The sequence below is a fragment of the Phoenix dactylifera genome, chromosome 6 (assembly GCF_051530095.1).
Source record: "Phoenix dactylifera cultivar Ajwa chromosome 6, Ajwa_hap1_PhDact_Kaust_v1.1, whole genome shotgun sequence".
Lineage (NCBI taxonomy): Eukaryota > Viridiplantae > Streptophyta > Magnoliopsida > Arecales > Arecaceae > Phoenix > Phoenix dactylifera.
This window is the reverse complement of record NC_143195.1, coordinates 4527769-4549735: the sequence shown is the minus strand read 5'-3', so window position 1 is coordinate 4549735 and position 21967 is coordinate 4527769. Positions and strand designations below refer to the sequence as shown.

The 21967-nt window shown below is 44.7% G+C and overlaps 1 protein-coding gene and 2 long non-coding RNA genes across 3 annotated transcripts; all 3 read right to left on the bottom strand.

Moving 5' to 3' along the window:
* Positions 1-780: 780 nt before the first annotated feature.
* Positions 781-2352, bottom strand: LOC120108055 (uncharacterized). The gene is made up of 3 exons (XR_016395691.1): positions 2307-2352; positions 1719-1773; positions 781-925 (listed from the first exon to the last, which is right to left on the bottom strand). It is a non-coding gene; the product is annotated as an uncharacterized LOC120108055 (long non-coding RNA).
* An 8266-nt stretch (positions 2353-10618) lies between these two features.
* On the bottom strand, positions 10619-12305 carry LOC149753253 (uncharacterized). Its single transcript, XR_016395690.1, has 3 exons — positions 12260-12305; positions 11671-11725; positions 10619-10871 (listed from the first exon to the last, which is right to left on the bottom strand). It is a non-coding gene; the product is annotated as an uncharacterized LOC149753253 (long non-coding RNA).
* Positions 12306-19372: 7067 nt separating this feature from the next.
* Positions 19373-21182, bottom strand: LOC103695773 (chitin elicitor-binding protein-like). Its single transcript, XM_008777181.6, has 4 exons — positions 20442-21182; positions 20096-20216; positions 19743-19933; positions 19373-19613 (listed from the first exon to the last, which is right to left on the bottom strand). The coding sequence occupies exons 1-4, from the start codon at positions 21103-21105 to the stop codon at positions 19519-19521; spliced, it is 1071 nt and encodes a 356-aa protein (XP_008775403.3). The 5' UTR covers positions 21106-21182; the 3' UTR covers positions 19373-19518.
* Between the last annotated feature and the right edge of the window lie 785 nt (positions 21183-21967).

Here is a 21967-nt window from a genome sequence, read left to right as displayed (position 1 = left end):
GAGGCAAAGACGAGCCGGGCCCAACGTGCACCCATGGAGCATGGGGCAAAGTTGGCGAAGACGGGCGGACCCGCCTAGATGCAGTGGGCCCTCACCAAGCCAGACCTACTGAAGCGGGCCCGGAGCTCATCCAGAACCCCTGGGGCCGGGCCCGCGAGGCATGGGCCGTGCCAAGCACCTCCCGTGCCGGGAGAGGGTTCCGTGACCCGGGAGAGCGAGAGGCACCGCTTGCGTAACTGAAGCCTCTCCCTGGCGGTGCTCGCAGACGGCGAACCTTCGTCCCCCAGAGGAGGCAAGGCAGGGGGTGGTGACAGTCAGCGTCCGGCAACCGGCGGTGCCCACCTCAGCAGCGGATGACAGACGGCGTGGGTTAAAGCGAGGATCAACTGTGTGATTGACCGGACCGTGGACGAGGTGGTCTCTTCTGGGCGGGGGATGGGGCAGGCCGCCGACCGGCGGAGCCGCCTCCTCACGCGGGAGGAAGGAGTCGGACGCTCTCCCCATGGTGCTTGGTGGGAGTGCATCGGAGACCCCAGGAGTGTTCCTGTCACGCCCCCGTCCCGAGAACGCGGGCCGGGGGTCGCGCCAACCGCCGCACACCCGTAGGAAACTCTCCCCACGAGCATGCAAGGCATCTAAACCAAACATCTCAATTATGAATTTTCAAAATAATTTAACAGAATAAATTGGAATCTTATTCCATTGACTAACTCAAGTCATAATGTCTCACAAGTCTAAATATGCAGCGGAATAATCATTTACCAATATGCAGAAACCTAGTTCTTAAAATAATAAAAGTCCACCAATCATAATAAATGTCCATAATAACAAATCAACTTAAATAACCCTAATCTAAGATAACTTGTGCCACAATCCTTCTAGTCGCTCTCCCAATTTGAATCCCCAATAGACTAGTTCTCGAAATCTATAAAACAACAAGAGAGGGTATAATGAGCTAGACAGCCCAGTAAGTAATGAACACCCTAGCTAGATAAATCAAGCAATAATATGTGGAAAATAAATAGATATGCAGTTCCAAAGTATAAGTCAAATATTTCTTAAATTCATAAGATTCTTTTCGCGGTTTCAAGATTCTTTCACATATTCAATTCATCTTGTCGATCCTGGACTACATATTCCCTGTGGCAGGGTCATCAACACCGACTAATCTTCTTGCGGTGAGTCCTTCAGGACAATCAATTGCCAACGTATCTGCCCCCATTGGCGGGGTCCTCAACATAGCCAGTTCGATAGTTCAATTAGTTCTCTATTTCATATTTCAGTTATAAAAACATACAGTGTCAAAACCAAATATCGTTCATATCTTAACCTCTTTCAATTTACCAGATTCAACTCAACAGCCAAGGACTATGACCACATGTTCCCTGTGGCAGGGTCATATCACCGACTATTTTTTTTGCGGTACCAATGTATTAGCCCCCATTGACAGGGTCCTCAACATAGCTCGACTGCAAGTCTGAATCTATCTCAAGTCATTATCTTTTCTTACATTATGTTCAGTGTTTCAAGCCGAAAAATACAATGTCAGAGCAATTAAATACAATTCAACCAGAAGCAAATACGTCCAATCAGAGTCATACAATATTCTAAAAATATACATATAATCCATGCATCAAATTCGTAATCACAAATAATTCGATTCGTAAAACAGATATTTACTTTGCCGATAAATCTAGGAAAGAGGTTACATCACTTACCTTGCGAACGCGATCCACAACAAATCCAATTAATTCCGCAAATCCCTCGCAGAACCTAATATTCAAAAACCATATTTTCTTTTAAAATTCATCACAATATATATATAAAACCTAAATTTTAACATTCTCCCAGGGCCGACCCTGCCGAAGTGTCTAGCACCCCGGGTTCGGATTCGGATCCGGGTTCATACCCGTAAACCACCCTTCTTTTATATATTTTATTTTTTTTCTTTCTTTCTTTTCTTTTCTTTTCTTTTCTCTTTTCTTTTTCCCTTCTTTTCTTTTTCTTCTTTCTTCTTTTCTCTCCCGATTCCCTTCTTCACCTTCGGCAAGACAGCGGACCCGTGAGCCCCCGCCCCCCCTTCTTCTTCCCTCTCGGTCGGACCCAAGGCGGCCGCGGTGGCTGGCCTTGGCAACGGCAGGAGGTGGCGGAGCAAGCCCGGCCACCCCCGGCGACTGGCGGCGGCGAACACGCCGACGGCTAGGGCAGCCGTTTTGGACCCAAATCCGGCGATCGACCGGCCCCAACCCACCACACATCGTGGCCAAGCATCAGAAGAAAAGGAGAAGAAGGTGAGAGATTCTTACCTCAGCCCCGACGAAGACCGGCGCCTCCCCCTCTCCGACGGAAAAGGAAGAAGAAGACCACCCGGTGCCGTGGCTCCTCTCTCTCTCTCTCTCTCTCTCTCTCTCCCTCTCTCTCGGTGGCCACACGAAGAAGAACCCCCGTGTGTGCAGCGGCTCTCTCTTTCGGTGGGCTCAAAGGAGGAGAGGAAGGAGAAGGAAGCCCTAAAACAGGGCTCCTCCTTCTTCTTCGGGATGGAGGATCCATCCCGCTGCCTCACGTGCGTTGCACGTGAGGCCATGGTTTGGGACTGGGCCGGTCGAGTGGACCGGGCCCAGTTCCGGGTTCTTACATCCCACCCTCCTAAAAAGAAAATTTCGTCCCCGAAATTTCCGTACCTGCAGTTTCAAAAAATTTAGGGTATTTCTGCTTCATCTCATCTTCCAGTTCCCAGGTAGCTTCTCTTTCTATATGATGGCTCCACTGCACCTTGACATAAGGTATAACACGGTGTCTCAAAACTTGATCTTTTCTGTCCACTATCCGCACTGGATGCTCCTTATATGATAGATCTTCTCTAACTTGTAACGGCTCAAGCTTCGTGACACTACTTGGGTCTGGTATATATTTCTTCAACATTGAGACATGGAAAACATCGTGTACACCAGCCAGAGAAGGCGGCAGGGCAAGTCTGTAAGCCACCATACCAATTCTTTCCAAGATCTCGAACGGACCAACAAATTTGGGATTCAATTTTTCTCGAATACTGAATCTTGCAACTCCCTTTGTAGGTGATATTTTAAGAAATACATGGTCACCAACTTGAAATTCTAATTCTCGTCTTCTATTATCCGCATAACTCTTTTATCTACTTTGTGCAGTCCGAAGGCGATCTCTGATTAGCTGAATTTTCTCAACTGTCTGTTGTACAAGTTCAGGGCCCAACAATCTTCGTTCACCAATATCATCCCAACAAATTGGCGAACGACATTTTCTTCCGTATAAAGCTTCATAAGGTGCCATCTGTATGCTACTCTGATAACTGTTGTTATATGCAAATTCTATCAGAGGTAGATGCTCATCCCAAGAACCCTTCATATCTATGACGCAAGCTCTCAACATGTCCTCGAGTATCTGAATGGTCCTCTCAGACTGGCCATCGGTCTGAGGGTGAAAGGCAGTACTAAAACATAACTTTGTTCCCAAAGCCTTATGCAAGCTTTCCCAAAATTGTGATACAAATCTAGTATCTCGATCAGACACAATGGATACTGGAATTGTAATAACCCCAAAAAAAAATTTTATATAAAAAAAGGATAGAATAGTTCTTTAAAATTGATATAAGGGGTAAAATTGGAAGGAATCAAAAGATAATGGCATAGTTGTAGATATGTTGAAGTGTTAGGGGCAAAATGAGAATTTAATAATATTAAACAAAGGGTGAATAGTGCTTGATATGACTTAATTGGAGGGTTTGAGCACGGAATGAAGCAGAGAAAGAAAGAGGGAGGGGGTTCTCAGACGGCAACAGAGAGGAAGAAAAAGAAGGAGAGGAAAGGAAAGGAAGAAAGGAAGAGGAAGAAGAAGAAGAAAAAGAAAAGAAAGGAGATTCCGGTTGCGTTGCCAGCTGAAGGAAAAAACGTAGGTCTCCTTCCCCTCTATGCAAGGACCTTGATTTCCAAAAAGAAAAAGGTAAATATCCGTCCCTATCTAGTCTTTTGATGATATTAGGCTATACAAAGGGTGGATGTAGTCTAGAGGGGTCGGATAAGGGTTGTAGAGGTGGTTAAAAGAGGAAGAATCGGATTTCGACAAATTTTTCCGGCACTACGGAAAAACTGTGTCGAAGTTCCAACTTCGGCGAATTATTTAGGGGGTCAAACGGCCTCCGATGATGATGCATGTTATCTCTTTGGAATTCCCTATGAGTGTAGAATGTTAGGTAAACATTTCATCAAATCTGGAGTTTGGAAAGTAGATCAAACCCGGGATAAAGTAACCGGCTGTCGGTCCGGGTTACTGTTCATCCGGGTGGGAAAATAAGGGATTTCATGCTATAATAGGGTATTAAGCCTAGATTAGGCTAAGGGAGACCTTGTACTCGTGCAAGGGAGTCCCTAATACACATAAATGATGAGTTAATTAATAGAAAAAGAAAAAAAGGAAAGAAAAGAAAAGATTTAGGGAACGGGGGAGTTGAATCAATTAAAGTTCCCTATATTATAATTGGCACGTAGATTATAGCCCTTGATACAGGACTAAATGTATTGTAAATGCATGTCACAGTTGGGCAAGAAGCTAGGGAACAAGAGGAAGAAGTTCCCTACAACCAGCTGTAGATTTTTGGAGGCGTATCAGGGCTGTGCCAGATTGACAGGTGAGTGGGAGTCATGTACTTTGCACCATGAGCATCCTTAATTCATTTTCATGAATGTCGCCAAGTGTGAATTGATTCCACTTGAGCATATTGATTGATATTGTAGTAGATTCCTCTATAATCTTGATTCTCCATGCTTGATTATTCTGTACATGCATTTGAGGGAACATTGAGAGAAATTACGAGGGGTTGATGAGTAATCAAATTGATTCCGAATTGTGAAATGATTTCTTTTGTAAATTGATTTCATTTCCTCTATTTTAAAGACTTGTGAGTCGTAGCTTGATTATACTCCTTTATGAGTAATAAAATTGGATCTGAATTGTGAAATGACTTCTTTTGTAAATTGATTTCATTTCCTCTATTTCAAAGACTTGTAGAGCCCTTCTCATGGTATATTGAGTTGCATTGTACTCCCGTGATTCCTCACTCCCAACCCTGATGTTAGTTATAATTGGGTCGTGGCCGAGTGAGTGGTAGTCTTGATTATGCTCCTTTTTAGTAGAGTATTGGGAGGGTGCATTATGGCATTTATGCATGGCTTGACAGTATCTGCAGGACACCTATAGTCGATGGGGTTGAACATCGGCCTTTGTGCACATAGTAGCCTTCTGGGTGGGCGGAGCCCAGTCCCTTCCTAGGGGGGGACACGGCCCTAGGCGTAGGATCGGCCGGTCCTACGACTTATATTCTGCTTGCCGCCGGGCATAGTAAGACCCCGCGAGGTGCAGTATGGCTTTCCGCGGATGTAGAATTTCCGCGAGGTGCCGTTTAGTATATAGATGTGAGATGGATTTCTGTTCTGGATACTGGCCAGCATTTATATGATTAGTGTGGTGTCTTATCCTGCATATGCATGTGACAGTAGGGAGTTGTTGCTGGTTCGCCTAGGGCGTAAAACCCACCTCCCGATAGCTGTCTAGCATTTATGTTATCGGTATGGTGTCTTATCCTGCATATGCATGTGACAGTAGGGAGTTGTTGCTGGTTCGCCTGGGGCGTAAAACCCACCTCCCGATAGCTGTCTAGCATTTATGTTATCGGTATGGTGTCTTATCCTGCATATGCATGTGACAGTAGGGAGTTGTTGCTGGTTCGCCTGGGGCGTAAAACCCACCTCCCGACAGCTGTCTAGTGATGATTTACATATTGGTGTGGTGTCATATTCGATGTATGCATATGGCAGTAGGGAGTTGTTGCTGGTTCGCCTGGGGCGTAAAACCCACCTCCCGATAGCTGTCTTGTTGATGATTCAGCCTATTGACACCTGATTTATATGATTCAGTACTATGACCTGTTGAGCATATTCATGAGTAGCATATATGTTGACTTGATTATTCCATATATGCTTCAGATGAGTTGATATTGATTGTAGTGATATTGATGACTTACTCCATATTCTCTATGTTGAGATCATGTTCATCTTGTTATTGATCTTGAGATTTCACCTCGAGCCATGATTATATCTGGTCTCATGTGCATAGTACTCTCTACTCCACTCACTGAGTATTTATATACTCACTCCCCAGTTTGGTGTTTTTGATTGCAGGGCAGGTATTGTATAGAGAGGAGCAGGATTAGTGGTTGCCTGCTAGCTGTGCCGCTCCATAGTATAGTACAATGTAGATAGAGGTTTATACCCTTTTGGTGTATTATAAACCTTCTGTTGTATATAGTATATAGTTATAGTCATAGATCCTGTTGTGGATATGGGTTTGACCATGGATGGAATGGAAACCAGATTTTTATACATATGAGTTATATACCTGTGATGATGTATTGATATATATTGTCCAGGTTCGTTATGTGACAGGTTATGTGATTGCTGCTCTGACAGGTAGTGTGTTGTATGTATTGAGATAATCCTGACAGGTCACCATAGGAAAGGTGATCATTTTGTGCATGCATCATGCCAAAATTTTCAGAATTTATTGATGGTTGATAGGTAGTAGGGTTCTACGTGGTGGCTGGTGGCCTTATGCCTACCCGCACCCTAGGACCGTCGCGGCGGCCCGCCGGGAACGGGGCGGGGGTCGTGACAGGAATACCGTGCAGTCTCACAATCTCTTTAATGTATAATTTAGCTAGCCTTTCCAGACCAAACCCAACTTTGATAGGTAAAAAGTGTGCCGATTTGGTTAGCCTATCCACTATCACCCACACGGCATCGTTAGAACTGGAAGTCTTTGGCAGTCCTGTTACAAAGTCCATGGAAATTTGTTCCCACTTCCATATTGGAATGTCAAGGGGCTGAAGCGGCCCTGCTGGTCTTTGGTGTTCAGCTTTAACCTGCTGACATACTAGACATTGTGCCACGAATTGAGCAATTTCTCTTTTCATGTTGTTCCACCAATATAATTCCTTTAAATCTCTATACATCTTAGTTCCTCCCGGGTGCATTGTATATCTAGACTGATGGGCTTCTTTAAGAATTTCCTGTTTAATTTCCAAATCCATAGGTACACAAATTCTATTCCGATACCTCAAAGATCCATCCTCATGTATCTCGAATTCAGATATATCTCCTGCTTCTACTGACTCCCGAATCTTCAATAACTGCTGGTCATTACGCTGAGCTGTCTTGATCCTCTCTATGAGTGTCGGCTGAACCTACATATAAGCCAATTGAGTCTCCGAGCCAAGTACTCGGATTTCTAATTCAAGTTTCCTCACATCCTCCAAAATATGTCGTTGGCTAGTAATCAAAGTAGCCATATTTCCTATTGACTTTCTGCTTAAAGCATCTGCAACAACATTAGCTTTTCCAGGGTGATAATTTATCGTTAGATCATAGTCCTTCAACAATTCCAGCCATCTTCTTTGTCTCAAATTCAATTCCTTCTGGGTAAATATATATTTCAAACTTTTGTGATCTGTAAACACCTCGCATTGCACGCCGTATAGATGATGTCTCCAAATCTTGAGAGCAAAAATTACAGCTGCTAACTCCAAATCATGAGTAGGATAATTTTGCTCATAAGATTTTAATTGTCTAGAGGCATAGGCTACTACCTTACCATGCTGCATCAAAACACAGCCGAGTCCCTTCCTTGAAGCATCACTATAAATTGTGAATCCATCATCACCTGTAGGTATAGTAAGAATAGGTGCTGTAACCAATCGCCTCTTTAATTCCTGAAAGCCTCGTTCACATTCTTCAGTCCATTCAAACTTAACTCCTTTTTGAGTTAAGCGAGTCAAAGGTATAGCTATAGAGGAAAATCCTTCCATAAATTGTCTGTAATAGCCTGCCATTCCTAGAAAGCTGCGAATCTCAGAAACATTAGTAGGCCTGTTCCATTGTACTACAGCTTCCACTTTTGCTGGATCCACAGAAATCCCATCTCCGGATATGATATGCCCCAAAAACGATATCTCATTCAACCAAAACTCACACTTCTTTAATTTAGCATAGAGCTTCTCCCTCCTTAAGAGTTGAAGTACGCTTCGTAAATGTTCCTCATGTTCTTCTTTTCCTTTTGAATAAATTAAAATGTCATCAATGAACACCACCACAAATCGATCTAGAAAAGATTTAAATATTTTGTTCATTAAGTCCATGAAAGCTGCTGGGGCATTCGTCAATCCAAAAGGCATCACCAAGAATTCATAATGTCCATAACGAGTTCTGAATGCAGTCTTGGGTACATCTTCCGCTTTGATCTTTAGCTGATGATATCCTGTGCGGAGATCAATCTTAGAGAAAACATGTGCACCTTGCAACTGGTCAAATAAATCATCTATTCGAGGCAAAGGGTACTTGTTCTTTATAGTGACTTTATTCAATTCTTTATAGTCAATGCAGAGTCTCATGCTTCCACCTTTCTTTTTCACAAAGAGCACTGGAGCTCCCCAAGGTGACACACTAGGTCGTATAAAACCCTTGTCCAGTAAATCTTGCAACTGATCTTTCAATTCTTTTAATTCAGCTGGGGCCATTCGATAAGGAGCTTTAGAAATCGGACCTGAACCGGGAACAAGATCAATAGTGAATTCAATTTCTCTGTCCGGTGGCAATCCTGATAACTCCTCGGAAAAGACGTCCGAAAATTCATTCACTATAGGAATATCCTCTATCTTTAGTTCATCTTGTTGTATATCAATTACTGAGGCCAGATAACCTGTGCATCCTTTCCTTAACATTCGTCCAGCTTGCAAAGCCGAGATAATATGAGGAAAAGCAGTTCCCTGGTTCCCACAGAAACTGAATGCCGGTTCCTCCGGAATTTGGAAATTTACCCTCTTGCCATGACAGTCCACTGAGGCATGATAGGTAGCAAGCCAATTCATCCCCAGAATGACATCAAAATCCCGCATATCAAGTACAATTAGATCCACAGGTAACTCCCTATCTATTATTTCAATTTTGCATGCCTTGCATATAACATCAGTGCTCAACATACCACCTACTGGCGTCTCCACATAGAACTTAGTGGTCATAGATTCACACAATATATTATGTGTTTTGATAAAGCTTGAGGATATGAATGAATGTGTGGCACCCGGATCAAATAAGACATAAGCATAAATATCGAATACGGGAATAGTACCTGTCACCACTGCATTAGAAGCTTGTGCATCCTGCTGTGTAAGTGCGAACACCCTTCCTTGAGTCTTTGGCCTCTGGCTTCCTTCCATTGCCTGCGTAGATTTAATCTCGTTTCTTTGTGGGCAATCTGCAATTTTATGACCTTTCTGTCCGCAATGAAAACAAGAACCTGTAACCCAGGGACAATTTGCAAATTCATGATTACCGCCACATCTTGAACACTTTCCATTCTCATTTTTGGGATTTCTATCTTTATTTGGCTTCTGAGCTGGATTCTTGAAATTCTTGTTTCCCCCTTTAAATTCAGCAGGTCTGTTTCTTTTCTTTTGGTTTCTTTCTCTTTCAGCAAAAGCTTCGATGACTTCCCTTTCAATGATTAAAGCTTCCTAATTTCAGTCTTCAATCCCATCTCAAACTTGTGCACTCGGTCTTGCTCATCCTCTACCAATTTCGGAACAAATTTGGCTAGTTCTGTAAATTTGGCTTCATATTCGGCCACTGTCATGCCCCTTTGCTTCAAATGAATAAATTCTTGTTCCTTCTGTGTCCTGACACTCCGAGGAAAATATTTATCATAGAATGCTTTTCGAAATTTATCCCAAGTGAGAGGTTCCCCATCATGCTCAAATTTATGCTCCAACATCTGCCACCAATTAAATGCTTCTCCCTGCAACATGTATGATGCAAACAAAAGTTTTTCATCGTCTCGGCATCTTAAGACAGCAAATGCTTTTTCCATCTCCGTAAGCCAATTGTCTGCTTCCAAAGGTTCTGTAGTCCCCTGAAAAGCTGGAGGAGCCAGCCTCTTAAATTCAGCTATGCTGCTACGATGTTCACACTGTTCCCCTCGTCCTTGTTGAGGCTGTGTCTGGAGCAACTGCTGTTGCACCTGCTGTTGCATTTGCATGAGGCCCACCATGGTCTGCATAACCTGGCTTAAGCCCGATTCCTGTCCCGTTTGAGGGCTCATGACTCCCTCCTGCTGAGGGATACCCGTAGCCCATTGGGGTGTGCTGTCAGCGTGCCGGTTCGGTGTCTCATTCGTAGCACCAATAGTAGTCTTTTTCGCCCGACGTTGAGGCATTCTGACCTATATGCATCAAATCACAGCAAATTCATAAAAAGAAAGCTCACCGAATTAAAATATTTTTTTTATAAGAATAATCATCACATTCTTTACATCTAACGTCCCAATGTCCCTAGTGTCTACCCACCTATACTCATATCGTGTATGATCCTTTGTCTTAGATTCTATCCAAGTCCGCTCTGATACCACTTAAGTTGTCACGCCCCCGTCCCGAGAACGCGGGCCGGGGGTCGCACCAACCGCCGCACACCCGTTGGAAACTCTCCCCACGAGCATGCAAGGCATCTAAACCAAACACCTCAATTATGAATTTCCAAAATAATTTAACAGAATAAATTGGAATCTTATTCCATTGACTAACTCAAGTCATAATGTCTCACAAGTCTAAATATGCAGCGGAATAATCATTTACCAACATGCAGAAACCTAGTTCTTAAAATAATAAAAGTCCACCAATCATAATAAATGTCCATAATAACAAATCAACTTAAATAACCCTAATCTAAGATAACTTGTGCCACAATCCTTCTAGTCGCTCTCCCAATTTGAATCCCCAATAGACTAGTTCTCGAAATCTGTAAAACAACAAGAGAGGGTATAATGAGCTAGACAGCCTAGTAAGTAATGAACACCCTAGCTAGATAAATCAAGCAATAATATGTGGAAAATAAATAGATATGCAGCTCCAAAGTATAAGTCAAATATTTCTTAAATTCATAAGATTCTTTTCGCGGTTTCAAGATTCTTTCACATATTCAATTCATCTTGTCGATCCTGGACTATGACCACATGTTCCCTGTGGCAGGGTCATCAACACCGACTAATCTTCTTGCGGTGAGTCCTTCAGGACAATCAATTGCCAACGTATCTGCCCCCATTGGCGGGGTCCTCAACATAGCCAGGTCGATAGTTCAATTAGTTCTCTATTTCATATTTCAGTTATAAAAACATACAGTGTCAAAACCAAATATCGTTCATATCTTAACCTCTTTCAATTTACCAGATTCAACTCAACAGCCAAGGACTATGACCACATGTTTCCTGTGGCAGGGTCATATCACCGACTATTCTTCTTGCGGTACCAATGTATTAGCCCCTATTGGCAGGGTCCTCAACATAGCTCGACTGCAAGTCTGAATCTATCTCAAGTCATTATCTTTTCTTACATTATGTTCAGTGTTTCAAGCCGAAAAATACAATGTCAGAGCAATTAAATACAATTCAACCAGAAGCAAATACGTCCAATCAGAGTCATACAATATTCTAAAAATATACATATAATCCATGCATCAAATTCGTAATCACAAATAATTCGATTCGTAAAACAGATATTTACTTTGCCGATAAATCTAGAAAAGAGGTTACATCACTTACCTTGCGAACGCGATCCACAACAAATCCAATTAATTCCGCAAATCCCTCGCAGAACCTAATATTCAAAAACCATATTTTCTTTTAAAATTCATCACAATATATATATAAAACCTAAATTTTAACATTCTCCCAGGACCGACCCTGCCGAAGTGTCTAGCACCCCGGGTTCGGATTCGGATCCGGGTTCATACCCGTAAACCACCCTTCTTTTATATATTTTATTTTTTTTTCTTTCTTTCTTTTCTTTTCTTTTCTTTTCTCTTTTCTTTTTCCCTTCTTTTCTTTTTCTTCTTTCTTCTTTTCTCTCCCGATTCCCTTCTTCACCTTCGGCGAGACAGGGGACCCGTGAGCCCCCGCCCCCCCTTCTTCTTCCCTCTCGGTCGGACCCAAGGCGGCCGCGGTGGCTGGCCTTGGCAGCGGCAGGAGGTGGCGGAGCAAGCCCGGCCACCTCCGGCGACTGGCGGCGGCGAACACGCCGACGGCTAGGGCAGCCGTTTTGGACCCAAATCCGGCGATCGGCCGGCCCCAACCCACCACACATCGTGGCCAAGCATCAGAAGAAAAGGAGAAGAAGGTGAGAGATTCTTACCTCAGCCCCGACGAAGACCGGCGCCTCCCCCTCTCCGACGGAAAAGGAAGAAGAAGACCATCCGGTGCCGTGGCTCCTCTCTCTCTCTCTCTCTCTCCCTCTCTCTCGGTGGCCACATGAAGAAGAACCCCCCGTGTGTGCGGCGGCTCTCTCTTTCGGTGGGCTCAAAGGAGGAGAGGAAGGAGAAGGAAGCCCTAAAACAGGGCTCCTCCTTCTTCTTCGGGATGGAGGATCCATCCCGCTGCCTCACGTGCGTTGCACGTGAGGCCATGGTTTGGGACTGGGCCGGTCGAGTGGACCGGGCCCAGTTCCGGGTTCTTACAGTTCCAGAATGAGGCAGGCCCAAATGCACTACGACACGGGGAGATGACCAGGCTACTTTAGAGAATTTAACGGGGGTCCATGGCGGGTGAAGCTGGCCCAAGTGGGGATCTGGGGAAGCAGGGGTCGGAGGGCTTGGAAGGGTCCACAAATGCTAATCCAAAGTTAAAATCCTCCTGGAACTGTAGGAGAGCCGGTAAACCTTCGTTTAAGCCGGCCTTCCGTCATTTGGTGCATTTGTATGATCCTGTGGTTTGCATTTTGTTTGAAACCAGGCTGTTCGGCGCGAGCTTGCAGCGGGTCCGCCGGTCTATTCTCAAATCCTAGGGATGCTATGCAGTTTAGTCTCAAGGCTTGTCAAGGCTTGTCGGCATCATTGTCATATGGAGGACTGGGGAGTGCAACCTAGATATTTTCCACAAGTGCAATCAGCAGGTGATCCTAGTAATTTCAAAAGAGAATGAACCCTCTTGGGTCCTATTGGTAGTCTATGCGAGTACAGACTATAAGGAGAGAAGAGTTTTGTGAAATGAGGCATCGAGCCTAATCCAATGTGGGTTTCTAGTGGTGATAGCAGGAAATTTCAATTGTATTAACGGTCTGGATGAGAAGCGAGGGGGCAAGCTCTTTACTAACAAGATTAAAGTTAGGGAGTTCTAGAAGTTCCTCACGACCAATGGGTTGATTGACCTTGGCTTCGTTGGCCTGCATTTCACTTGGTGCAACAACAGGTTTGGGAGAGCTCATGTCTGGGAGAGGATAGATAGAGCGTTTGCTTTGCCTAGTTGGATCCAGCAGTTCTCCAATTTTTGGGTGCGGCGCCTTCCCCGAAATGCCTCAAATCACTACCCTATTTTGATGAGTACCTAGCACACTGGCCCAGTTCGGAGCCCTCTTTGTTTTAAGCAGGTCTGGCTATCCTACTCATAGTCATGAGAGGTGGTTCACAAGGCTTGGCAAACGCCAATACGTGGGGATGCCATGTACAGGGCCTTCCAGAAGCTGGAGTCGACTAAGCGACAACTACTCAGGTAAAACCGAAAAGAGGTAGGAAACATCTTCAGATGGGTGGAGGAAGCAGAAGCAGTCATCACTAAACTTCAGGCTCTAGAGGAGTATCAGGGTGGCATGTCCAATGATGAGCAGTTAGAGCGCAAAGCCACGTTGTCCAGACATCACTCGCTCCTAAAGCAGCATGAGGTCTTTTGGAGATAGAAGTCCTGCATTCAATGGATCCGAAAAGGGCACCGAAACATAAGATTTCTCCATCAGTCGACCATCCTCCGAAGGCAGGGGAACAGGGTTGGCAGGATCAACGACAGCAGTGGGTAGGTGACTGAGGACCCCGATACTATCAGATGAATTTTGGAGCAATTCTTTCGGTCGATGGACTGATCAAGGGCTAGTTTCGGTGGGGGACAATGCTAAAGCCAGAGGTGAGGGTCTCCGAGGTTGAGAACTCATAGTTGATTAGTCCAATGTCGTCGGCAGAGGTTCGAGATGCACTCTGGTCCTTGGCTGAGGATAAAGCCCTAGGTTTGGACAGGTTTTCTCTAGTTTTCTTCAGGAGGTACTAGCATATTATTGGGCAGGAGGTTTCGGCAACGACACAACAATTTTTCTTGTCAGCGATGATGCCGAAGGATTAAAAGAGGATCTTCATTGTACTGATTTCGAAGAGGCAGGATCCTGCGGAGCTTAGTCACTTTCGGTCGATTAGCCTATGCACCACTCTTTACAAGGCAGTGGCGAAGATCCTGGTCTGAAGGATGAGGGAGATCTTGCCTAGGATAGTTTGTTCGGAGCAGGGTGAATTCGTTGGGGGCCATTTTATTTTCAATAATGTGCTTATTGCATAGGAGTTTATGTCTTACCTCCAGTGGGCACCGAGATGGAAAAGCTTGATGGGAGTCAAGTTAGATATGGAGAGAGCATATGATAGGATAAGGTGGAAGTTCATGACTCAGTGACTGGAGTGCTTTGGCTTTCACTCGTTGTGAATTTGGTGGATCCAGGGGTGCATTAATGCCCCATCTTTTGCCCTTTTGGTGAATAGATCTCTTTCATAGTTCTTCGTCTCATCAATGGGGTTGAGACAGGGATGCGTTATCACTGCTTTTGTTCATTATTTGTACAGACCACCTATCTCGAGCACTTTGGTTAGCTTCGGCTAGGCAGGAGGTGGAGGCCTACATTCCAGCATCGAGTATGACTCAAATATCTCACCTGCTGTTTGCGAGCGACTGCTTGTCATTGGCCCGAGCGATGAGGGGATCGGCTAGGGCACTCCGGAGGGTATTGGAGGAGTATTGTGCGGTGTTAGGTCAATGGATCAATCGGTCCAAATATGCTAACTGCTTCAACCTGAAGACCCAGGCTGGAGTGAAGGCAACCATTATGGAGATTCTAGAGATCGGGAAGTAGGAGGGCACCTTGAGATACCTTGGGGTTTTAATCACAGGCCGGTGCCTTCGCAGGAGGAGTGCACTTTCTAGCAAAGCATCAGGAGGAGGCTAGAGGGCTGGCAGGCAAGCACCTTGTATATGATGGGTAGAATCACTCTGATACAGTCAGTTCTCAGCTCGATCCCTATCTATCTGTTATCCAACACCTTAGTGCCCATTGCAACGCTATGGTGTTTGGAGCGTTCTTTCAGGAACTTCATCTGGATAAGGCATGGGAGCAGTAAGGGTGTCCACTTACTAGCGTGGGACACGATCTGCTAGCCGACCAGCTATGGTAGTCTGGGGATCCACTTCTTAATCGAGCAGAGGGAGGTTTTTGCTATGAGGATGGTAGTCAGGTTTATACTAGAGTTGGCGGGTTTTCGGGACTCCCTGATGAGGGCCAAGCATTGGGACATGGCGAACCCGTCTGTATTCCTTATGGGCCGACGTAGTTTCTTCTTGTGGAGGGAGATATGCTCTCAAGCTCGCTTAGTGATTCCGAAGATCAGATGGGAGATTCGCGATGGGCGAGCTGTGGATGCTTTGGGGGATTGTTGGCTGGCCGACATACCGTTGAGCAGGTGGCCTAGCTACATCGACCTCGGATAGCTAGAGGGGTGCAGGGTCTGCTACCTGTTTGCCCCTAGAGAGCGAGGATGGAATGTGGACCTCGTACGGTGGGCTTTTGGTGAGCAACTGGCAGAGTAGGTGTTGGCGATGTCGATCCTGGCAGGCGAGACGGAGGATAGGAGGGTGTGGGGCAGGATTGGCAGATCAGAGATGCCAACTCAAGACATTCTCTGGCGGGTTAGGAGGATTGCAACATGGCAGATTAAGGGGGGGTGGATCTGGAGGCTGCATATCCACCTCCGAGTGGCCTTATTTGTCTGGAAGGTGGCCTGAGGATGTTTGCCCACTAGGGGAGTGTCAGCTCGACTGGGGGTGAACATCTCTCCGGGCTACTAGGCCTATCAGGAGGTGGAGGAGTCTATCTACCATGTCCTTTTTGGCTGCCAGCAAGCTGTTTTGATCTAGGAGTGCGCCCCGGCCTCTGCCGGTCTGCGTCAGGGATGATCGTCAATAGAGGACTTTCTGATCTTCCTGGCTAAGTCCTCTCGGAGATCCGAACTTCTGGAGTAGGAAATTCGAGTGGCCTATTTGGCTACATAGGAATGCACGAGTCTTTGAGGATAGAGGTGCGCACCCGAGAGTAGTAGTGGATAGGGTCCTACTTCATACAACGGAGGTCCTTGACACTACTACGTCGTTGTCCCTTGGGTTGGCTAGAAAAATCTGGGGCTCTCACTCCACTCTAGTAGCATCCAGGGTTATGTTTGTCTCCTAGAAGCCCCACCCCCTAGTTTCCTCAAGGTGATTTCGACAATAGTGTTAAGGATGATGATTGTTATGGTATCAGTTTTGTCATCAAGGATCAGCAGGCCAGACTAATAGCAGTCTAGGGTCAGCATATCTTCAATCAATCCGTCGCTGGTATCAAGGTCAGAGCTGCCTAGGAGGGTGTCTCCTAAGCTAGACGGATGCTGGGGGCGGACTGCATCATCCTTGGGGAAGATTTTGCTATAGTGATCGAGGAGATCAAGGGTTCCGAAAGTGCTGTCAAGGGGATGCAGCTGCTCCTCGACATTCACTGACTATTAGGCGAATACGTCGCCTTTCGGGCTACCCATGTCTTCAAAGAGGCCAACAGCGCTGCAGATTGGGTGGTATCCTATGCGGCTCATCACTTCAGAGATTTTATCTGGGAGAACCACGTCTCTGTTTTGTTTTCCTTGCATTTTCTCCTACTGTTTGACTCTTTGGGCTGCACTCACACCTATTGTGTGTGAGCTACCAATGTACCAAAAAAAAAAAAAAGTATTCGATCTCAACCAGGACACCCAAAGCTACAAGCAGCAAAACTTCTAACGAGCTCTAATGTTTCTTTTAGACAAAGTATTCGTCTTCCCCTCACAATCCAAGGGATTTTCAACACAAGGCCCATTTAGTGAGTCAAATTTAAGAGTTGTGTTCAGTTAGAAAACCTATAATTAGCAAGGTCTGAAAAACCTCGGGGAGAATCAGCTTCAAATAGAAGCCTGGAGAAACCAAAATATGACTAGCAAATTAATTTGAGGTCATGATTAAGTGAGACAAGAGGCTTAAAGGAAAATGATAATGGAAAAAGAGTGGAGAAAGATTGGAGAGTAAATCAGAATTTTATCTGAATTTTTCCTTCGTTTTCCTCTCTAAGGCTAAAGCAAACATTTTATTTGGCTTAGTTATGAGTGGTGACCATCCCAGTAGCTGTCTTGCTGCAAAAGCAAGTAAACTAGGACCTGGACTAAGGCCTAAGGCCTAGACAGGAGTCCAATACCATCAGTAGATTTAGGCAATTAAGCTGATGATGATTTAATGGTTCAGCCTAGACCAGACGTACTGTAGCAAATCTAAATCTCAACAGGCCTAGAGCAACGAATCCATCCAATTTATACTCTAGGCTAAGCCAAATAAGTCGAAATGTATTATAACAAGGGACTATGTTTAATTTTCCGCAAGATTCCTCCATAATCTCATGCTTGAAAAAGAAGATTTTTGCCAAGAGGCTATTTTGTATTTTACATAAAACATGCTACAAGAAATGCAATTATCAAATTCAAAAATGTATGTGTCAAAAACACGTTCGAAAACCATCAACACATGGGACGAGGAACAAAGAAGGGAATGGGGTGGCAAAATGGTAGCATCTAGGTGACGAACGGATTTAAACCCAGGTCATTGGTATACAACATCCAATAAATTTGCTACTTGAGCTAGTTGGCGATCTCGTGTCGATCTTTTATTTATGAGATGAATATTTCATATGGTCTTTATTTTCAAAATTAGAGACATGAAGATCCATTCTCCTTGACCGAATCATTTAAGCACTAACAAATGCAAAATGCCATTATAAGGAACATGGCATGCTCTTCTAGTCATACTCTGAATAATTAAATACTAGCATGAAAATTAGTTTTATTGAGGGAAATGGAAATTTCCTCATAAAACAGACCCTTGCCCTCATGAATGGGATCTCATGCTGATTTTTTCACATATTTGTTTGGGAAGCATATTGGTACTCAGTTTATGACAAACATCAAACTTTGAAACTTGATGTGCTTTTTGTTAGATATTAAGGTCATGGTACCAAATTGATTGGAATATCGATGTTGATTGTGATTTGTAATATAATTTTTAATGTGAGGATTATTTTCAAAGAAAAAATTGAAATAAAAGCTATAGATAATGAGTTACAAGGAAAAGGAAGAAAAGAAGAAATATAGAGCTCCCATTAAAGAACACGAAGTCATAAAATAGATCACAGCACCCACAAATAGGCTCTAGGTCAGGAGAGCAAAATAAAAATAAAATAAAATATCCCAGAAAGGACCCAAATTTCGACCAGAGAAACCTATTGTGCACCAGTGAAAGTCCCCGATCATGGTACACCAAACAGAAATTATGGGCCCTTTCAAAATTTGTTCTCGTATCCTCGTTCATTGAACTGTACGTCCCATAATTATTCCAATCATGGTTTGCCAAATTTGCTGACTCGATACTTTTCTCGAAAAATAGCTTGAACCGCTCTGAACCGGACGATTGAGACAGAACTAATGCGAGCTGGCCCGAGTCGAAGCGAAACCGATGCAAGGTGCTTGATTCGCACTTGTTGAACCAATTCAAACTAGTTTGCGCCCCCACCTCCTCTTTCAATATTTAAAAAGATTAAAAATAGTCTATTGAATTGAGATGAATCATCCGATTTGTCTCGTACCAAACCGTTAGCTGACCAGTATAAGTTTCAGTACCGATTCGACTAACCTTAATTCCAATAATAAAAATTTTCACTCTCCCCACTGCTTATCTCCCTCGTTGCTTTATGTACTGTGTTGATCCTAGGGATGAGTCAATCAAAAACCTGATTCGCCATCAAAGGCCATGATAAACAATCATGGGATATCAAATTGATGGTTGGCTTTTGTAAATCCACAGGCCACAATTTGCAATATTTCTATATAGGTTGATTCATAAGCCATGTTTTCGGATAGATCAACATATTATGCGCTGCCTTACACCATTCATGTTGCTTTATTGTGCAGCACATTTCATGATACCAATTCAATATATTTCATTATTTTGACCTTTGATTCTCATTGCTTGTAAGCTTGCAATGTAGATATGGTTAATAATCTGGTGACCGATGCGGTCTAATCAAATTAACAACAAGAAGTTTCCATACTAGCTCTTGCAAACATTTATTATCCCCTTAATGTAGCTTAATTAGGAAATGTACCAAAAACAATGTAGCTTAAGAAAATCTTTAATCTATTAATCTATATATATTTCGAAAGTCTTATTGTCCATGAATCAGAGAAGATAGAGAATAAGAATTACAGGAATAAAAAAGATGATACAACAGGCGTATTGGAAAAACAATAAACCGTGCTCATTCTGTCACAGGAAAGGAGGACCCATCAAAGCCATGTGAAGGAGTATAAGAAGCCCTGACCACAACGACACCTTCAGTCCCAGCCCGGCCGGTGCAGAGCCTGTTCAGCCAGAAACACAACCAAAAGCACCAGTATTAGACCGTTTGGCATCTGAAGCACACCAAAACTTTAAGCTCATGATATGCTAAGGAGTACTGCTGCTGCTACTAGCTAGTACTTGAAACTTACTGTTGCAGATGTTTTTGGTGGTGTTAACAGCAAGGATTTCAAATCCGCTTGCAGAGGAATTGGCATAGCCAGCATAGTCGCATGCCGTGATCTCGCATCCAGAGGTGGATGAGTTGCCGATTTTCTGATCTCTTGCACATCGTTCCGCAGGGCACGCAGAGCTCATGCTCTGGTTTAGTTTGCAGTCCAACCTAGTTGAATTCATTTATTGGAAAACAATCAGTGCTACAAACTTGGCATATAACAATGGACTATTTCATCTTCATGCTGATGTAGGGTATTAACTAGTTACAGCATAAAAATGTAGGAGGAGGAGGAGGAGGAGGAGGAGGAGGAGGAGGAGGAGGACTCACTGATCGGTGTCGTTGTTGCAGCCGCAGAGGACACAGCCTTTGGCCGTGAGTGCGTAACTTTTAGCGGGGAGGCGCATGAAGTCGTAGTCCAAAGAAGTGGATCTAATTGAGGATGTACAAACTGGAACACCCAATTTTTTTCTGGTTATCAATAAGAAAGTTTAAAGCTGCTAAAGAAGCATCCATTACTGATTTACCATCATGGAATAAACTCCATTAAAGATTTTTTTCCCCTTCTTTTTTTGTTTTTAAAGGTGATAAAGTTTGTTAAAAACATGCAGCGGTTATATACTGTGATCACAGCTTGCTGCATGGGGAAATGGGAGGCGGACGGAGAGGCACTCACCACGGAGAGGGACGTCGAGGATCTGGCCGGCCTGGAGGCTCGCGGGCTGGAAGTTTCCATTCAACTGGAGCAGCGTGTCCTCGTCGGTCCCGAACATCGCCGCTATCCCCTCCACCGTGCTCCCGGCCGCCACGACGTGCGCCAGGTGCGCCACCTCCTCGCCCCGCACTGGGTCGCAGCTGCACGGCAGCGGGATGTACAGCTTCTCTCCCGGGGTGATCACGTTGGCGTTCGTTATATTATTGGCGTCGGCGATCTCCGGGTAGGTCGCGAACAGGTCGAAGGTGTTCCGCGCGATGTCGTCGAGGCCGGTGTCGGTGGACTTCACCGTGTAGACCGGGACACCGTCCGACTTCCCGGTGCCGTTGGCGCAGCGGCACGGGAATGGCACGAGGACGGTGGAGTTGGCCGGGACGGGTTGGGTTGCGGGGGTGGAAAGGGATTTGTTGTTGGCGCCGAGGAGGGAGGCGAGGGTGTCCACCTGGAAGAGGCTTCGGATGTGGCCGTAGGTGGTGTCGTTGGGCACCACGTAGCCGGCCAGCCCCCGGCAGGTGGCGCTGGGGGTGGCGTTGCAGGTGAAGTTTCCTGCGAAGGCGGCAGAGAAGAACTGTGAGAGGAGGAGGAGGAGGAGGGAGAGGCAAGGAATGGAAGCCAAGCACCCCATCTTGGCCTCCTTCCTTCTCTTCTTTCTTCTCGGATCTTGCCTGCTTCTCTCCCTGCTGACGGAAGGCCAGAAATAAGAAGGATTTTGCCAGTACGGAGTCGAAGAAGCAAACTCGTTGCCTGGGAAGGCGTGGCCCCTACCATTGCTGTCATTTGTGTTGAAAAGAGGAAGAGTCCATGGTTGACCAGTGGGTGGGCGACAGCTTTATGACCGTTGGATGGAGGTGTGTTTGCGTGTTCGGCACCGCAGCCGAAAGTGGGATTCTGACGGTCAGCCCCCGTGGATGATGCCGTCAAAGTTTATCGTGGCAGAGACACAGCTACGGTGGTTGGTTGAGTAAATCTAAAATTCAGATCATGCGGCCGACAAAATACGGTTGATATACGAGATTTGTAGTCTTTTTTGGTTAATAATAATATGTTTAAGAATACTACTCTTATCGAGCCACTCATATTTTTCGACAGATAAAATAAAACAGTAGATTGGATAGCACTCATATTTTATTTGAAATAATTATATCTCAGTCTCGTCTTCTATATACTTTATTTTTTCTATTTAATTTTATGAGTTGCACACACATCCATTTTGTATGGGTCATTGGTGTAAAAAATAAAAAATAATAAATAATAAATAATAAATAATGGGATGCCGGGCAGTCCGGTGTGTGGTGGGGACGTGGAAAAAGAAGAGAATGAAGGTGGTGTGAAGGAGCAGACGAATAAATTTTCAAAAGAAATGGAGAAGTCTTGCTTCGGTAGCGGCGGCCGTCTTCCTTATCCTGACCACTCCACCGAGAAGAAGAGGGCATTGGGATAGGAGACCGGACTGCCTTGTGCGCGCCACCGCGTTTGAACCCTTCGGT